At 38.1% G+C, this 12,685-nt stretch overlaps 1 protein-coding gene across 4 annotated transcripts in view; it reads left to right on the top strand.

Moving 5' to 3' along the window:
- LOC116049231 (F-actin-uncapping protein LRRC16A-like) overlaps positions 1 to 11,959 on the top strand; it is a 78,094-nt gene extending 66,135 nt beyond the window's left edge. Inside the window, exons 31-41 of one of the 4 annotated variants that reach the window (XM_036006055.1) lie at positions 3,801 to 3,818; positions 4,499 to 4,565; positions 4,787 to 5,007; positions 5,206 to 5,315; positions 5,427 to 5,684; positions 5,796 to 6,009; positions 8,077 to 8,113; positions 8,301 to 8,570; positions 8,711 to 8,865; positions 9,484 to 9,489; positions 10,027 to 11,959. In XM_036006055.1, coding sequence (XP_035861948.1) covers positions 3,801 to 3,818; positions 4,499 to 4,565; positions 4,787 to 5,007; positions 5,206 to 5,315; positions 5,427 to 5,684; positions 5,796 to 6,009; positions 8,077 to 8,113; positions 8,301 to 8,570; positions 8,711 to 8,865; positions 9,484 to 9,489; positions 10,027 to 10,188 — 1,518 coding nt within the window. In that variant the 3' untranslated portion in view covers positions 10,189 to 11,959. Of the gene's footprint in view, positions 1 to 3,800; positions 3,819 to 4,498; positions 4,566 to 4,786; positions 5,008 to 5,205; positions 5,316 to 5,426; positions 5,685 to 5,795; positions 6,010 to 8,076; positions 8,114 to 8,297; positions 8,571 to 8,710; positions 8,866 to 9,483; positions 9,490 to 10,026 lie in introns of all 4 variants that reach the window. The other 3 variants (XM_031298696.2, XM_036006056.1, XM_031298697.2) reach the window with 3 other exon arrangements.
- The last annotated feature ends 726 nt before the right edge of the window (positions 11,960 to 12,685 follow it).

Raw genomic sequence — 12,685 nt, 5'->3', positions numbered from 1 at the left:
GAATGACAATAGGAAACCATTTGTCATAAATGTTTATATGTGTGTGAGTGAAGTATACTCTCCAGGAGGACTACGGACATGGAAAGAGAGAAGGACACTGAGAGAGAGTGAACCATTTGAAATAAATGAATGTTTACTTATCTTTTTTTCTTTTTTTTTTTTTTTTTTTTTTTTTTAGAATTTATTTTTATTAATTTCTGTGGGTGATCATAATTTGGTTCCAGAAATTACATCAAATAAAGGCAAAACAACAAATAAAAAAAAATAAACAAATCCATAAAGACAGATTTCAAAATTTCATCAAAATCAGAGCTCGTCAAAATTTCATCTCTATTTTTTATAAACTATGCTTCCCTCAATACTTATTATTGATTATATCAACCCACCCCACCATCCGCCCACCTCCCCCAACCCCGTCCCCATTTACCAACACATTGCTGGTCCTCATTCACCACAGATCTCTCTCACACACACACACACACACACACACACACACACACACACACACAAATAAGTAAAATAAAATAATAAAGGGGGTTCTAAAGACATGCTCTAGAGGGCATTATAAATTTTGCTTCATTGGCTATCAAATTGTTTATTTTTATTTTTGTCCTCTGACATTGATCTTTCAATACACAGATAATACTTCATTAGGGCCTTCCAATTCTCTATTGAAGGTGCTTCCTTATTTTTCCAATTTTGCAATTTTGCAATTTTTTAAAGATAAGAGAAGAAAAAAGTATCTGCCAACAAGTTGGATATCTTATTCCCTCTATATCTTGAAAAATACACTTTTTGGAGAGAATATGATTTTTCTGTTAGTATACTTAGATAACCAAATCTCTATACTCTCCCAAGTCTTCTTAATTCCTTTGCAGTACCAAAAGGCATGCATAAGGGAGTCACAATATAGATTACATTTTAAATATATATTTGATGATGTGTTATCAAACTTGTTTATTTTATCTCTAGTGTAATATATTCTTGTTATTATCTTAAACTGTATTAGACACAGATTTTCGTTAGTAGTTAATTTGTATGTTAGTGACAAGCTTTCTTTCCATTTTTCTTTAACGTCAACCCCTAGGTCTTCCGTCCATTTATTGTATATACTTTGTAATAATTCATCACTGCTTTCCATGCTTATCGGTAAATTGTACATAGAGCCGATCAGCCTCCTTTTTTTGTTGCTTTGGCTTAAAATGTTAGACATTTCAGGGCTAATGTTCTTTTCCAAGTCAAAATTGCAGGTAATCCAGTTTTTCAGTTGCATATACCTAAATAATTCTCCATCTTTTAGGTTATATTTGCTTTTTAATTCACTAAATGGTGCAACAGTGTCGTGGTTTGTGACATCTGACAACTGCTTGATTCCACCTTTTATCCATGTTTCCCAGTAAAGCTGCGTGCTCTGTAAATTTATTGATGGATTGCTCCAAATATGTATATGCCTGGGAAGCCCTATTTTCTGATGACTAATATAGATTCCAAGGTATTTTATATTTTTTTTCCTGTATCCGAAATTGTGTGAGATTCTCCAAGTCCTTTTTACAAGAGTCTATTGCCAACAGCTCCGTTTTTGCAATGTTCATTTTATAACCTGAGATCCCTGAAAAGGTTGTAATTATTTTCATAACATGTGGAACTGAGGTGACTGCGTTATTTAAGTAAAGTAATAAATCATTCGCGAATAGGCTCAATTTAAACTGTTTTTTACCAATCTCGATACCTCCTATCTCTTTTGTCTCTCCAATTTCTTGAGCCAAGGGTTCAATTGCTAATGCAAATAATGATGGTGAAAGAGGACATCCTTGGGCAGTTCCTCTAGTTAATGAGAGAGGTTTTGATAGAATTCCGTTTGTATATACATATGCTTTAGGAGACTTCTACAGGGTTCTAATCATATTCATAAAATCTAATGGAAAATTGTATACCTACAAAACTTTAAACAAGTAGGACCATTCTAGTCTATCATAAACCTTTTCCGCATCAACTGCCATTAATGTTAAATCTATTTTATGTTTCTTTGCATATTGTGTGAGGGAGATACAAGTTCTAGTATTAGTTCTTAAATCCCTATGTTGTATAAAACCAGCTTGGTCGTAATGTATTAAGCGTGATAGTTTGTGTCTGTCGATTATTCAAAATTTTCCTCTCACAGTTTATTAAGCTTATAGGCCTATAATCAGAAGGTACTTCGCAAGTCTTACCTGGTTTTGGTATAACAGATATAGTCGCTTGATACATTGTTTCAGGAAGACTATTGTTTTTTTTGTACCGAGTTAACCACTTATGTGAATAAAGAATCAATTTTAGCCCAGAATGTGGTGTAAAATTCTATATGAAAACCATCCATTCCTGGAGCTTTTTTAGGGGTAAAGTTTTTTATAGCAGATTGTATTTCTATGTTGGTTATATCCTTACTAAGATCTTCAATTTGCTCAAGAGAGACTTTTTAGGTTAATTGATTTTAAGAAAGGGAGAGGGTCCTGGTCTCTTATTTCTGAAGTATATAATTCTTCATAAAATGATCTAAATTCATTATTTATGGCCTGATTATTTGTGTGGACTTTGTTTGAGTTTACACCTCTTAAAACTATAGGTTTCCTTTTCAAAACTTTCTTTTATTAAAGAGGTCAGGTGCTTGCCTGATTTATTGGCAGCTATATAATTTATTTTGTTAGAATTATACTTAAAGTCCTCTGCTTTCTTAAATAACAAGACTGTCCAGTTTTAATTTAGCTTCCTGTAGTTTTTTATAATTGCTGCTATTTGTTTGGGTCTTATGTGCTCTCTGGAGTAATTTTATCTCTTCTTTCACTTTATCTAATTCCTTATCAAATTCCGCTTTCTTTTTTGACGCATATCCGATCATAACTCCTCTTAGGTATGCCTTAAAAGTATCCCAAACTATGTCAATACCCGGTCTGTCCTGGGGATCCCTGCTTTTCACATTTGTTTCTATAAATAGATCTATATGGCTATTGACATATTCCAGAAAGTCAGTATCCATTAGATATTTTCTATTCATTCTCCAGATCCTGTGAGATGTTATGTTTTCTTTAGGTGACAACACGCATGTCACTATAGCATGATCAGATATTACAATATCATTGATTTTACTCGTTACAACTCTATCTACTTCACTCCCTGAAATAAACAAATAATCAATTTGACTATAGCTATTCTGCGCATGTGAAAAATATGTATAATCTGTTATATTAGGATGTAAGGTCCTCCATACATCCTGAAGGTCATTAGTAAATAAGAAATTGAGGATTTTATTTGGTGGATTTACCTTTCTGGTTGTTGTTGAGCTGTCCTTTGAACTAAAAATATTATTCAAATCTCCCCCAAATATAATGACCCCTGTTGGTGCACTGTCTAAGACTGAATGTTTACTTATCATCTACCACTGTTCGAGTTTATTCAACCTCTGTGAAAATCCCATGGTTCTTGAGATGAGGAATGGTTGCTTTTTAACAAGTTTCTATGTAGATTTGTTGTAGAAACGATCGCTGTGACGATGTGTGTTAGTTGTGATGTACAGTACAGTAAATGCAGGCTGCAGTCAACAGGAAGCTGCATGTTCTTGTCCTGTCTGTTTCTCTGGTGTTTTACCTCTCTTTTCATCTTATATCACTCTCTATCCTATTTACTTCTACTTTCTCCTGTTTTACATGGAACCAGCTATCTCTTTTATTTTTGTCTTCACTAGGCTTTACTGTGTGTTGTCTTTCTTCCTCTTCAATCTCCTTTTCCTCTGTTCTTCCTTCTCTTTACACCTTTGCTCCATGGAGATTTTGTGCTGCACCAGTGTAAGTAATTCTGGACTGTCCCTCTATAATCTCCTTTCAATCCACTTTCTTTTCATCTTACTGTTCTTTCTCTTCTCTGACTCTCATCACTATGCCTGCCTGCTACACAGTCCTCTGTGCTGTAGCTTAAACTACAGCACATCAAATCTCCTGTATTTAGATATTTGATCCCTGTGATTTATTATAAAGAGTGTAGAAAAACTACAGTATGGATGCATCCAGCCACATTGCACTGCTCCTCTGCACTCAATACACTGTCATCATCATAACCTAAATGTAATATAATATGCAACATGTGTTACTGTGTTTACTTTCTTACTTACTGTCTTACTCTAGCTTACACTGTCATCATGGCACACATTTTAACCCAAAGGAAAAAATATTACAAGACGTGTGTGTTATAACCAATACAGAACCTCTACAGTTTGTTAATTATATTAAGACTGTTGTGATTAAGTAGGATGGTGTTTGGTCTTAGTGCAAGCTGGCAGACTGTCAAATCTAGTGTAGTTACAAATAAGCTGTGAACAGAATCCCGAATAGGAATCCAACAGCCTGAGTCAGCTAAACTGTATGAGTTTTGACAATATTGCTTGTTTAATTGTTTCCCAGGATAAGAACATCGCTTATCTTTTGCTAACAATTACCACAACTTTTGTCTGATTATTGTCCTCTTTCAGGTGACTCCTAAATCCAAGAGGAAGAGCATCCACAGCAGAATGCTTCGGCCGGTGTCTCGTGCCTTTGGTAAGCAGTTAATTACATATTTTTTTGTATATATTTTATATGACATTGAGTTGTATTATAATCAAATAGTACATTATCTTTCTGCTTCATACTATAAAAAGATGATGGATTTGGCTGGCTGGTTGTAATCATTCAATATTTGGTCTTTTAAATAAATCCTTAATACTGATGTTGATTTAATGTTTATCTAATCACAAACCTAATAACCGTCCAATCTACAGAGATGGAGTTTGACCTGGACAAGGCCCTGGAGGACGTCCCTGTCCATATGGAGGACCCTTCATCTCAAACTCCACCTACTCCATCTCAGGTCCTGCCCAAACTGGAGCACCGAGCGCCAGGAGTGATGGTGGAGCTGCCATCTGAGGAGGAAAAAAAGCTGCAGCACTTCACCAAACTGCGACCCCGCCGGAACAAGAAAACGCATTCCAGCAAAATACCTGTGAGTAAAGCTTTGCATGGATTTTTTAAGTTAAGTTCAAGACATTAGTGGCTCCAGGAGAGGCTTACTTTCATTTACTTGCAAGATAACATTTAACACAAAAGATATATACCAAGTACTCCCATGCACGGAGACAGTAGATCTACTGTTTGTCAGATGTCCGGACATGGTATCAGGTTCTTTAACTTCCTCTTTCAGCAAATCAACAGTACTCCATCTCAGGATGGGGAGCAGAATGGCCTCATGGGAAGGGTGGATGAGGGTGTGGATGAGTTTTTCTCTACAAAGGTCACCAGGATGGATTCCAAGTATGCTTTATTTATATTTTTCTCATAAATGACTCTCTTGCACATTTTTTGCAGTACATTGTACTCTTAATTTTATTAAGTATTTTTGTCTCTTGTTCTTTCTAATATCAGACGTTCCAAGAGTTCCGAATCTCAGGATGGAGAGAAGAAGAAGAGTAAAGGAGGATTCCTTAACCTCATCAAACGTTCCGCCAAATCCGACAAAGCAGATAAATCTGACAAATCAGATAAATCCGAGAAAAACCAGGCGACCCCTCCAGCTTCAGGTCCATCCTCAGCCTATGTAGCCTCGACGACGGCTTCCATCCCTGAGGAGCCCTCCTCACCAAAGGTGGCAGTAAAGAGCCCAGCACCTGAGCCAAAGTCCAGGTATAGATGAATATTTTCTGTTATAGAACAACCTATTACCCACTAACTACATCAGTCTCAATGTACCAGTCCAGATTCCTGATTCTCTAATAATTTCTGTCTTCACTGCAGAGACGCCTCCAGCCGCTCGCAGCCCACAGACTACAGCAGCAGCTCAGACCGCTCAGAGGAGCTGAGGACGCCAGATTCTATAGACGAGCCCTGGGAGAGTTCAGACGGCCGAGGCAGTCCTCAGGGAGGCAGGCGGTACCCGGGGTTGCAGATGATGGGGGGCAGTGGCCTTCTGGCAGAGATGAAGGCAAAGCAGGAGAGGAGAGCACACAAGGTGAGGTGGTGTGATTCAAAAAGTAAGCACCGGGGTTATAAAGAAAGAAGGAAAAGCAAGGGACAGATGTACCGGATTTGAACCACAAAGGACAAGATGATGCTAACTCCCCACATTAAAAACAGTGTATCCTGCACCAGTAATATTTGTGTTTGGTCTTAATTTACTTTTTACAAAGTAAGCTTGAAGTTCATGCTTAGCATTGCAGACAGAAGTTGACAAAATAAATTCAACTCAAGGTTGACTTGTTTGCTTCTATTGGAGCTTTTTACCATATCACGTTGTCCTTTACATCAACTTTTAGGTCAGAATCAATAACAACTAAGCAAACTCAATTTGCAGATCCATGTGATTTGGGATTTGGTTGAAAGCTCCAGAACAAGGGGACCTTGAGTTAAGAACAAATGCAGAAACAAATACAGCAAACAAAAAGACCAGCAAAAACAGAGTGATAATAAACCACAATAAAATGGAAAAGTCCGACTGTAAAATTAAGAAAAAAAAAAAAAAAAAAAGTTAAGATAATAAAATATTTCAAGCTCAGTCATTGCATTTCTTGAAAGAGATTCAAAGGTTTAGTGATTACCTTTGGACTCAAGTCTAGACTTCCATCTGCAGATCTGAGACTGTAAAAAGGGTGTCTTAGTAAAATAGTAGATCATTTTTTTAAGCTGCATTTAAGCCATTTATTGATTTGAAGGTTTTATGATAGTGGTATGACAGTGAGATATAGATCCTTTAAATAAGGACAACATTAGATTTTGTTTTGGGGACAAAGCACTGAAGGTGTTCAGTCTCCACTTGTCAAGGCTGTTTTGTTCAACACTCACTAACTGCAGGTTCCAGCTAGGAGAACACAAAATAAGAAGCATTTACACACACACACACACACACACACACACACACACACACACACACACACACACACACACACACACAGAGTCATTGTGCCTGTCAACATGTTGACATAAAAACACACAACATGTTGACAGAAAAACACACAAAAAAAAATTCTGTAGATTTTCTGCCAGATGACAAGGAGGAAGAGATGGAGGAATGAACAGCAAATGTACAGAATGAAGACAAGAAAGAAGGCTGATATGCAAATTCTCTGTCATGACTCACAGCAGGACATAAATGCTGTGGGAATATTTCACCTATTTAAAATTCCCACATTCACTAAGATGCCTTAAAGTACAAGTGCTCTATTTTCTACAGTGACTTCTTCAGTGGGAGCCGAACTAGTGAGATAAGATAAGAGTTTAATAAGGACAATAACTGTATGTTTTGTAGACTATTGTCTGTCTTTGAAATATGAGATGGTGTTGGCACCTTTAAGTGTGTTCACTAGATGTATAATTTGTCCCTAACTAGCTACTGCGTGCGTGTGCGTGTGCGTGTGTGTGTGTGTGTGTGTGTGTGTGTGTGTGTGTGTGTGTGGTAAGAGGTTTATGGTGTTTGCAGCATTAGTGGTTTTTCTGACCTTGTATCAGTGGCACTAAAGCTTCTCCTGCCATCTGCTTGTTCTGGCTGGCTTCCAGGTGTGTGTGTGCATGTGTGTGTGTGTGTGTGTGTGTGTGTGTGTGTGTGTGTATGTACGTTTGTGCATGTGTGTCTTTCTGTGTATGCAGGTAAAATGGAGAGCTATTCAGGAGATTACCTACTGTAATACAAAGCTTGGGTGTGTGAGCTGTATCCTGAGCATTTTCTAACACAAAGGCGCCCCCTTCTGTTTAAATGGTCTATGTGCATTCACTTTCACAGCACAGCACTTCTCCAATCAATAAAAGCTTGAACCTAAAAATATACTGTATATTAAATTGAGTGCAATGTGGTAAATATACCAAACTCAAAAGGTGGTCTTAACCTTTGATTACCTTTTTTAAAGCATTATATGAAGAAAATGTTTTATTGTTAACATGTTGTACAGTGTTGGTACATACTAGTTTTCATGTTCTGGTTTTATGTCATAAAACTGAGTAATCGGTTAAAAGAAGAAAAAAAAATATTTTACCGTTCTGAACTCCTGTATAGTGATTCAATATTTTGTCTTTGTTTCTACTCCAGTCTTCCAGCCCTGACAAGCCTGACAACAATGCAACAGGTAAGCGGTTTTATCTGTTGAGGTAAACAAGCTAACTATTAATGAATAATTCAGATTTGCAGCTGGTTTTAGTGGATTATTTTTCATGTTCCTGTTTTGGGGTCTGGTTTCATACCCATACAGTACCTAAAAATCATTGTGTGCATGAATTAAAAATATATTTATTTATTTTTGCATCTGCCTGCAGCCAAGTCTCAGCCCACCATTCCAGAAAGTAGGTCTCCTAGTGGCTCAATTCATAAATCCGACCCTTCATCTGGTTCTCCAGAGAAGACCCCTCCTCGTGGCGAGACTAAGCCTGACCCAGCCCCTCGTCTAAGGGCTACGTCCTCCTCAAGTTCCCCTGGGGGACCCGTGAGTCCCAAACCGCCGGTGCCACAGGGAGTGAAGCCTGCTCTGGCCGCCCGACCCACCATCCCTCTGAAGCCAAGGACCAGCAGTAACAGCAGGAGCATAGGTACAGTCCGAGCACTGGCTAAGATTGCCACGCTGAGGAGATTGTCGCTACAGTGATTCAATGTTTATCTTCCGGTGAGATTGTACGGCAGATATTTGTTTGAGTTGATAGTATTTGTTTTCTGATAATTTTACCGCCAGATGAGAGCTCAGATTCCCCTAGCAGTGGCAGTGTGTCCCCTAAGGTCACAGTTCTTCCTCCCATGCTGAAGAGGACGGTGTCAGAGAAAGACAAAGAGGGCCAGACCGGTCTGCAGTCAGGAGGCTCTGCCAACAAAACCACTCAGGATGGTGGGTCATAAAACCTGTCTATCAAAATCTTTTAAATCTCTGTGTAGCTCATCCATGGCATTAATGCTAATAAATGAATATATGTTTAACTGCAGGGAAAGAGTAATCTTCTTACAAACACTTTGGTAGTTACCTTTTTCTCTCCTTCACCCGAAACCTGTCCTTTGGCCAGAGCAGATTTCCCCTAGATAGACTGGTACATGGTTTGATGTCACCGTCAAGATCTGACAGCGGTTATCTATTATGTAACAGGCAGCCTGGCAGCTTTGTGATTTTTGTCTGTCTGTCCCTCTGATGTTTTTATATATGATATCCTCTCCTTTGGTCTCCCTTGGTAACCCTCCCCTACCTTTTTTACTGTATGTTATCAGTGACACCCTCTGGGACCCATCAGAGGTACACATACCTGATTCCTGTTCATGAGCAGAATTTCTGCTCTCGGGCAAATGAGAATTTCTTTTGAAACCGTTGGCTACTTGGTGTGTTATTTTGTTTTGTTGTTTCTCAATAGAAGTTTAATTAAATCTGTGTTGTTGTTTATATGCATAGCAGGATCCCTTTTAAGTATACACTCTCATCTATCCCACATTGGGCAGAGTAGGAAAATATTATGCTGCACAATCACAGGGATAACAATCTGCATATTCACAAAAATCACAACTGTGTATAATTTAGGAATTCAGGAATTCATCCTAGCTCTATATTATTTATTTTTTAAGTTGGTGATGTATATTTAAGTAGCCTTTGTTTCTATACATTTGTTTTGCTGCTACAGTTTTAATAATGAGCCATTTTTGTCAGCAGGCTGTTTTGTATAAAAGAGATATGTACACGCACTGCTGGTATGCAGAGTAGTTATTCAGCCTTGGGTAATATAAATATAAGGTGTAATATAAACTGAAATGTAATATAAATATAAGGTGGTCTTAAGGTGCTTTACATCGCTTCCTGGTTTTGTTTATGTATTCCAACTGGCTGTAAGGCTGGCATTGGAACAAGAGCCAACTGTAGCAGCACACTTTAAAACTGCTATGTGTACCCAAAAAAATAATAATTGCTCATTTCCTGTTTCCCTTTCCTGCTCACCTCTTCTTCTCTCTCTCTCCCCGTCTTCCCCTTGCTCTAAGCATTGTCAACACTTAATGTTATTTTCATCTTTCATCTTCTCTGTGTCAGACTCTGTTCAGCGACCCAGCCGTCTCCGCACCAACTCTGAGGACCATGACTCCTTTAAGACCAAGGGCCAATCTCCAAACCCTGACAAGGCTGTGCGCAAGAAGTCCTCAGACTCTGTGGAGGAGGCAGACAAGGACTTTATTTTAATATAAGTAGGAAAAATTCACAGCAAATAACGGTTGCTCACACCTTAACTTTAGTAAACAACTAAGGGGGAATAAAATCAATATGTTTTCATTTATATTAGAGGTTGTACCTGTACGTTCTGTCTGACCGCAAAGAGGACCTGCTGTATCAGGTAATACAAAGTTTCAAGTTAGTTTGGTTATCTGTGATGAAAAATATTGATACTAACACTTGAGGGAATAAATCCTCAGTTTTTCAGTCGCATTTCACCTAGTAAACCAAACTGTGCTAAGTCTCCTAAGAGCTTCCTTCTCTCTCACAAACAGCCTTTTCTCCTTTCATTCCTACTCTCTGCTGTCAGGTAAAAATCTCACGGAATTGAGGAAATGGTTCCTGGGGTGAAAAAGCGTATTCTGCCAATGAATACTGAAACCTGAATGGAGTTTGTAAACCACTTAAAAAAAAAAAAAAGAGAGATGATTTCAGGAACCAGCCGACTTTATGTGCAAAAGACAGAGAGACTGTAAAACGGAGTGTAGTACTAATCTAAAGTCTATTGCTATTTGTTGCAGTAGCTCGTCTCCCAGGGACCAAACACATGTAACAGTAATACCAGGATCACTGTACTGTACATACAACCAGACCAGGACCCAATGGCATTTTGTTCCTTCAATATATTTGTATAGATTTTTCTATATGCTATTTTCAGTATGTGCAAGTTACCTTTCTTCGGACTTCAAAGGTGACTGAATCCATTATGCAATTCATCTTTTTTTTCAGGTAAATACAGGTTCAGCTGAGAATCTCAGCCCACCATGAATCACAAATACAGATTTGATGTAGCTTGGTCACTCAGAGGAAACTCAACTAGTTAAAGACCTTACCTAACATCCCAACTGAACTCTTGTGTGGGAGTTGGAATGACCATATGAAGTGTTGCTTTGAGAGGACTGTGGCACACTTTAACTTCACTGTTGATAACCAATCAATAAGGCTTCAGCACTGTTAACTAACACTGTTCTGTGTGTAGACACTGTGGGGGTTTATGGGGAAAGGCAGTATGTGTCTGTCATTTAAGTGCAATACAGAGTGCCATCATAAACGTGTCTGTAGTGTTTTTGGTCAAACATATTGTCTAAACTGTGTGGTGTGCCAGTGTTTGTCACAGTCATACGCACTCTGAATTGCTCTTAAAGACTGATGGATTCCCCACTTCCGATAACACACTGACATGTATTAATATTCCCCTGGTGTGCTGATGGTCCAATGAAAGCAAAGAACTTACTCAAAAAGAGGGATTTCATACATAATCAGCTTGAATGGAACATGGAAGCCACTGACAGTTGCTTCCCATTTCAGTAGCTTTTTTGATCCATTTTTGACGATAACCTCTTCAGTCTGATCTTTGTGTGAAAGCGGGACACTGAGGGAACTCCAGCCATTAAACACTTCAGATTTGACCTTCAGGGCTTTTAAATTCAGTTCACTTTCACTTCATTCTCTTCAAAGATAATTCTTTGAAATACAACCTATAAAGAGTTGGCATTTGTTAAAAGAATAATTGATAATGTCTGAGGTGAATGTGCACTCGACTGGGGGGAGCTGTATGTTGACCACATAGACCTCTTGGCTATTCTGTATGTAGCATTTTCAGGATCTGAATGCTACATAACAACAATAACATAAGTCTCAGGCCAATTCCTCTTATCCTTGTCATTTAAAAGCAAGAAATGCCCTTTTTTACACTGCTACACAGTCATCAAACAGATTCCCAAGATGAACTTAAGTTAAAAAAAAAAGGGGGGGGAGGCAACTGAGATTTTTGGGCAACTTGTACCTCTGTCTAAAGTTTTGTCATGCAGTTTTACTAATTTTGGATATCATATTGGTTGGGACAGACATTTAGCCTTTGCATTAGATTGTGCTGCACTCATGTTATATTGGAGTTACTGTACAGTGATTACCAGTTAACCTTTATCAACATCCAAGTTGTAATTATGACTGGGAAACTTTGAATTTTTTTTTAAGTGTTCCTGAAAAAGCAAACAAACATGAATGCCTCACGTCAACCATCATTCAAGGAAAATAAACCCAAATATAATTAATATTGTCAATGCACAGTATTTTTAACAGTCATACAAACTGATGACAAAAATGCTTGCATTGCATTAACATGGGAATCTGTCTCATCTCTGCCATCATCCTATATGATGTGAAACGCAGCAGTATACCCCCAACACACCTATATGTGAGATCCAACTGATGTTTTATTATATCAGAATTAACCACTGTGGAATTACTTTAACTTTAGACTATCTAGTTGTGTGCTCCAGTGTTTATTTTAAACATTGCACCAGACCTTGTTCTTTATGCGCAGTGTGAAAATGGCACAAATGTATGTATGTACAATAGTCCAAGTCAAGTCAGGGCCAAAGGTCTTACTGGTGCACCGTTTCCTATGGTGTCTATCGATGTCTTTTTGTGGGACTCTGATTTTGCATCTTTGTCACTAATCATGGTTCG

The sequence above is a fragment of the Sander lucioperca genome, chromosome 10 (assembly GCF_008315115.2).
Source record: "Sander lucioperca isolate FBNREF2018 chromosome 10, SLUC_FBN_1.2, whole genome shotgun sequence".
Taxonomy (NCBI): domain Eukaryota; kingdom Metazoa; phylum Chordata; class Actinopteri; order Perciformes; family Percidae; genus Sander; species Sander lucioperca.
The sequence above is the reverse complement of the archived record's forward strand: the minus strand, read 5'-3'. Positions and strand labels throughout refer to the sequence as shown.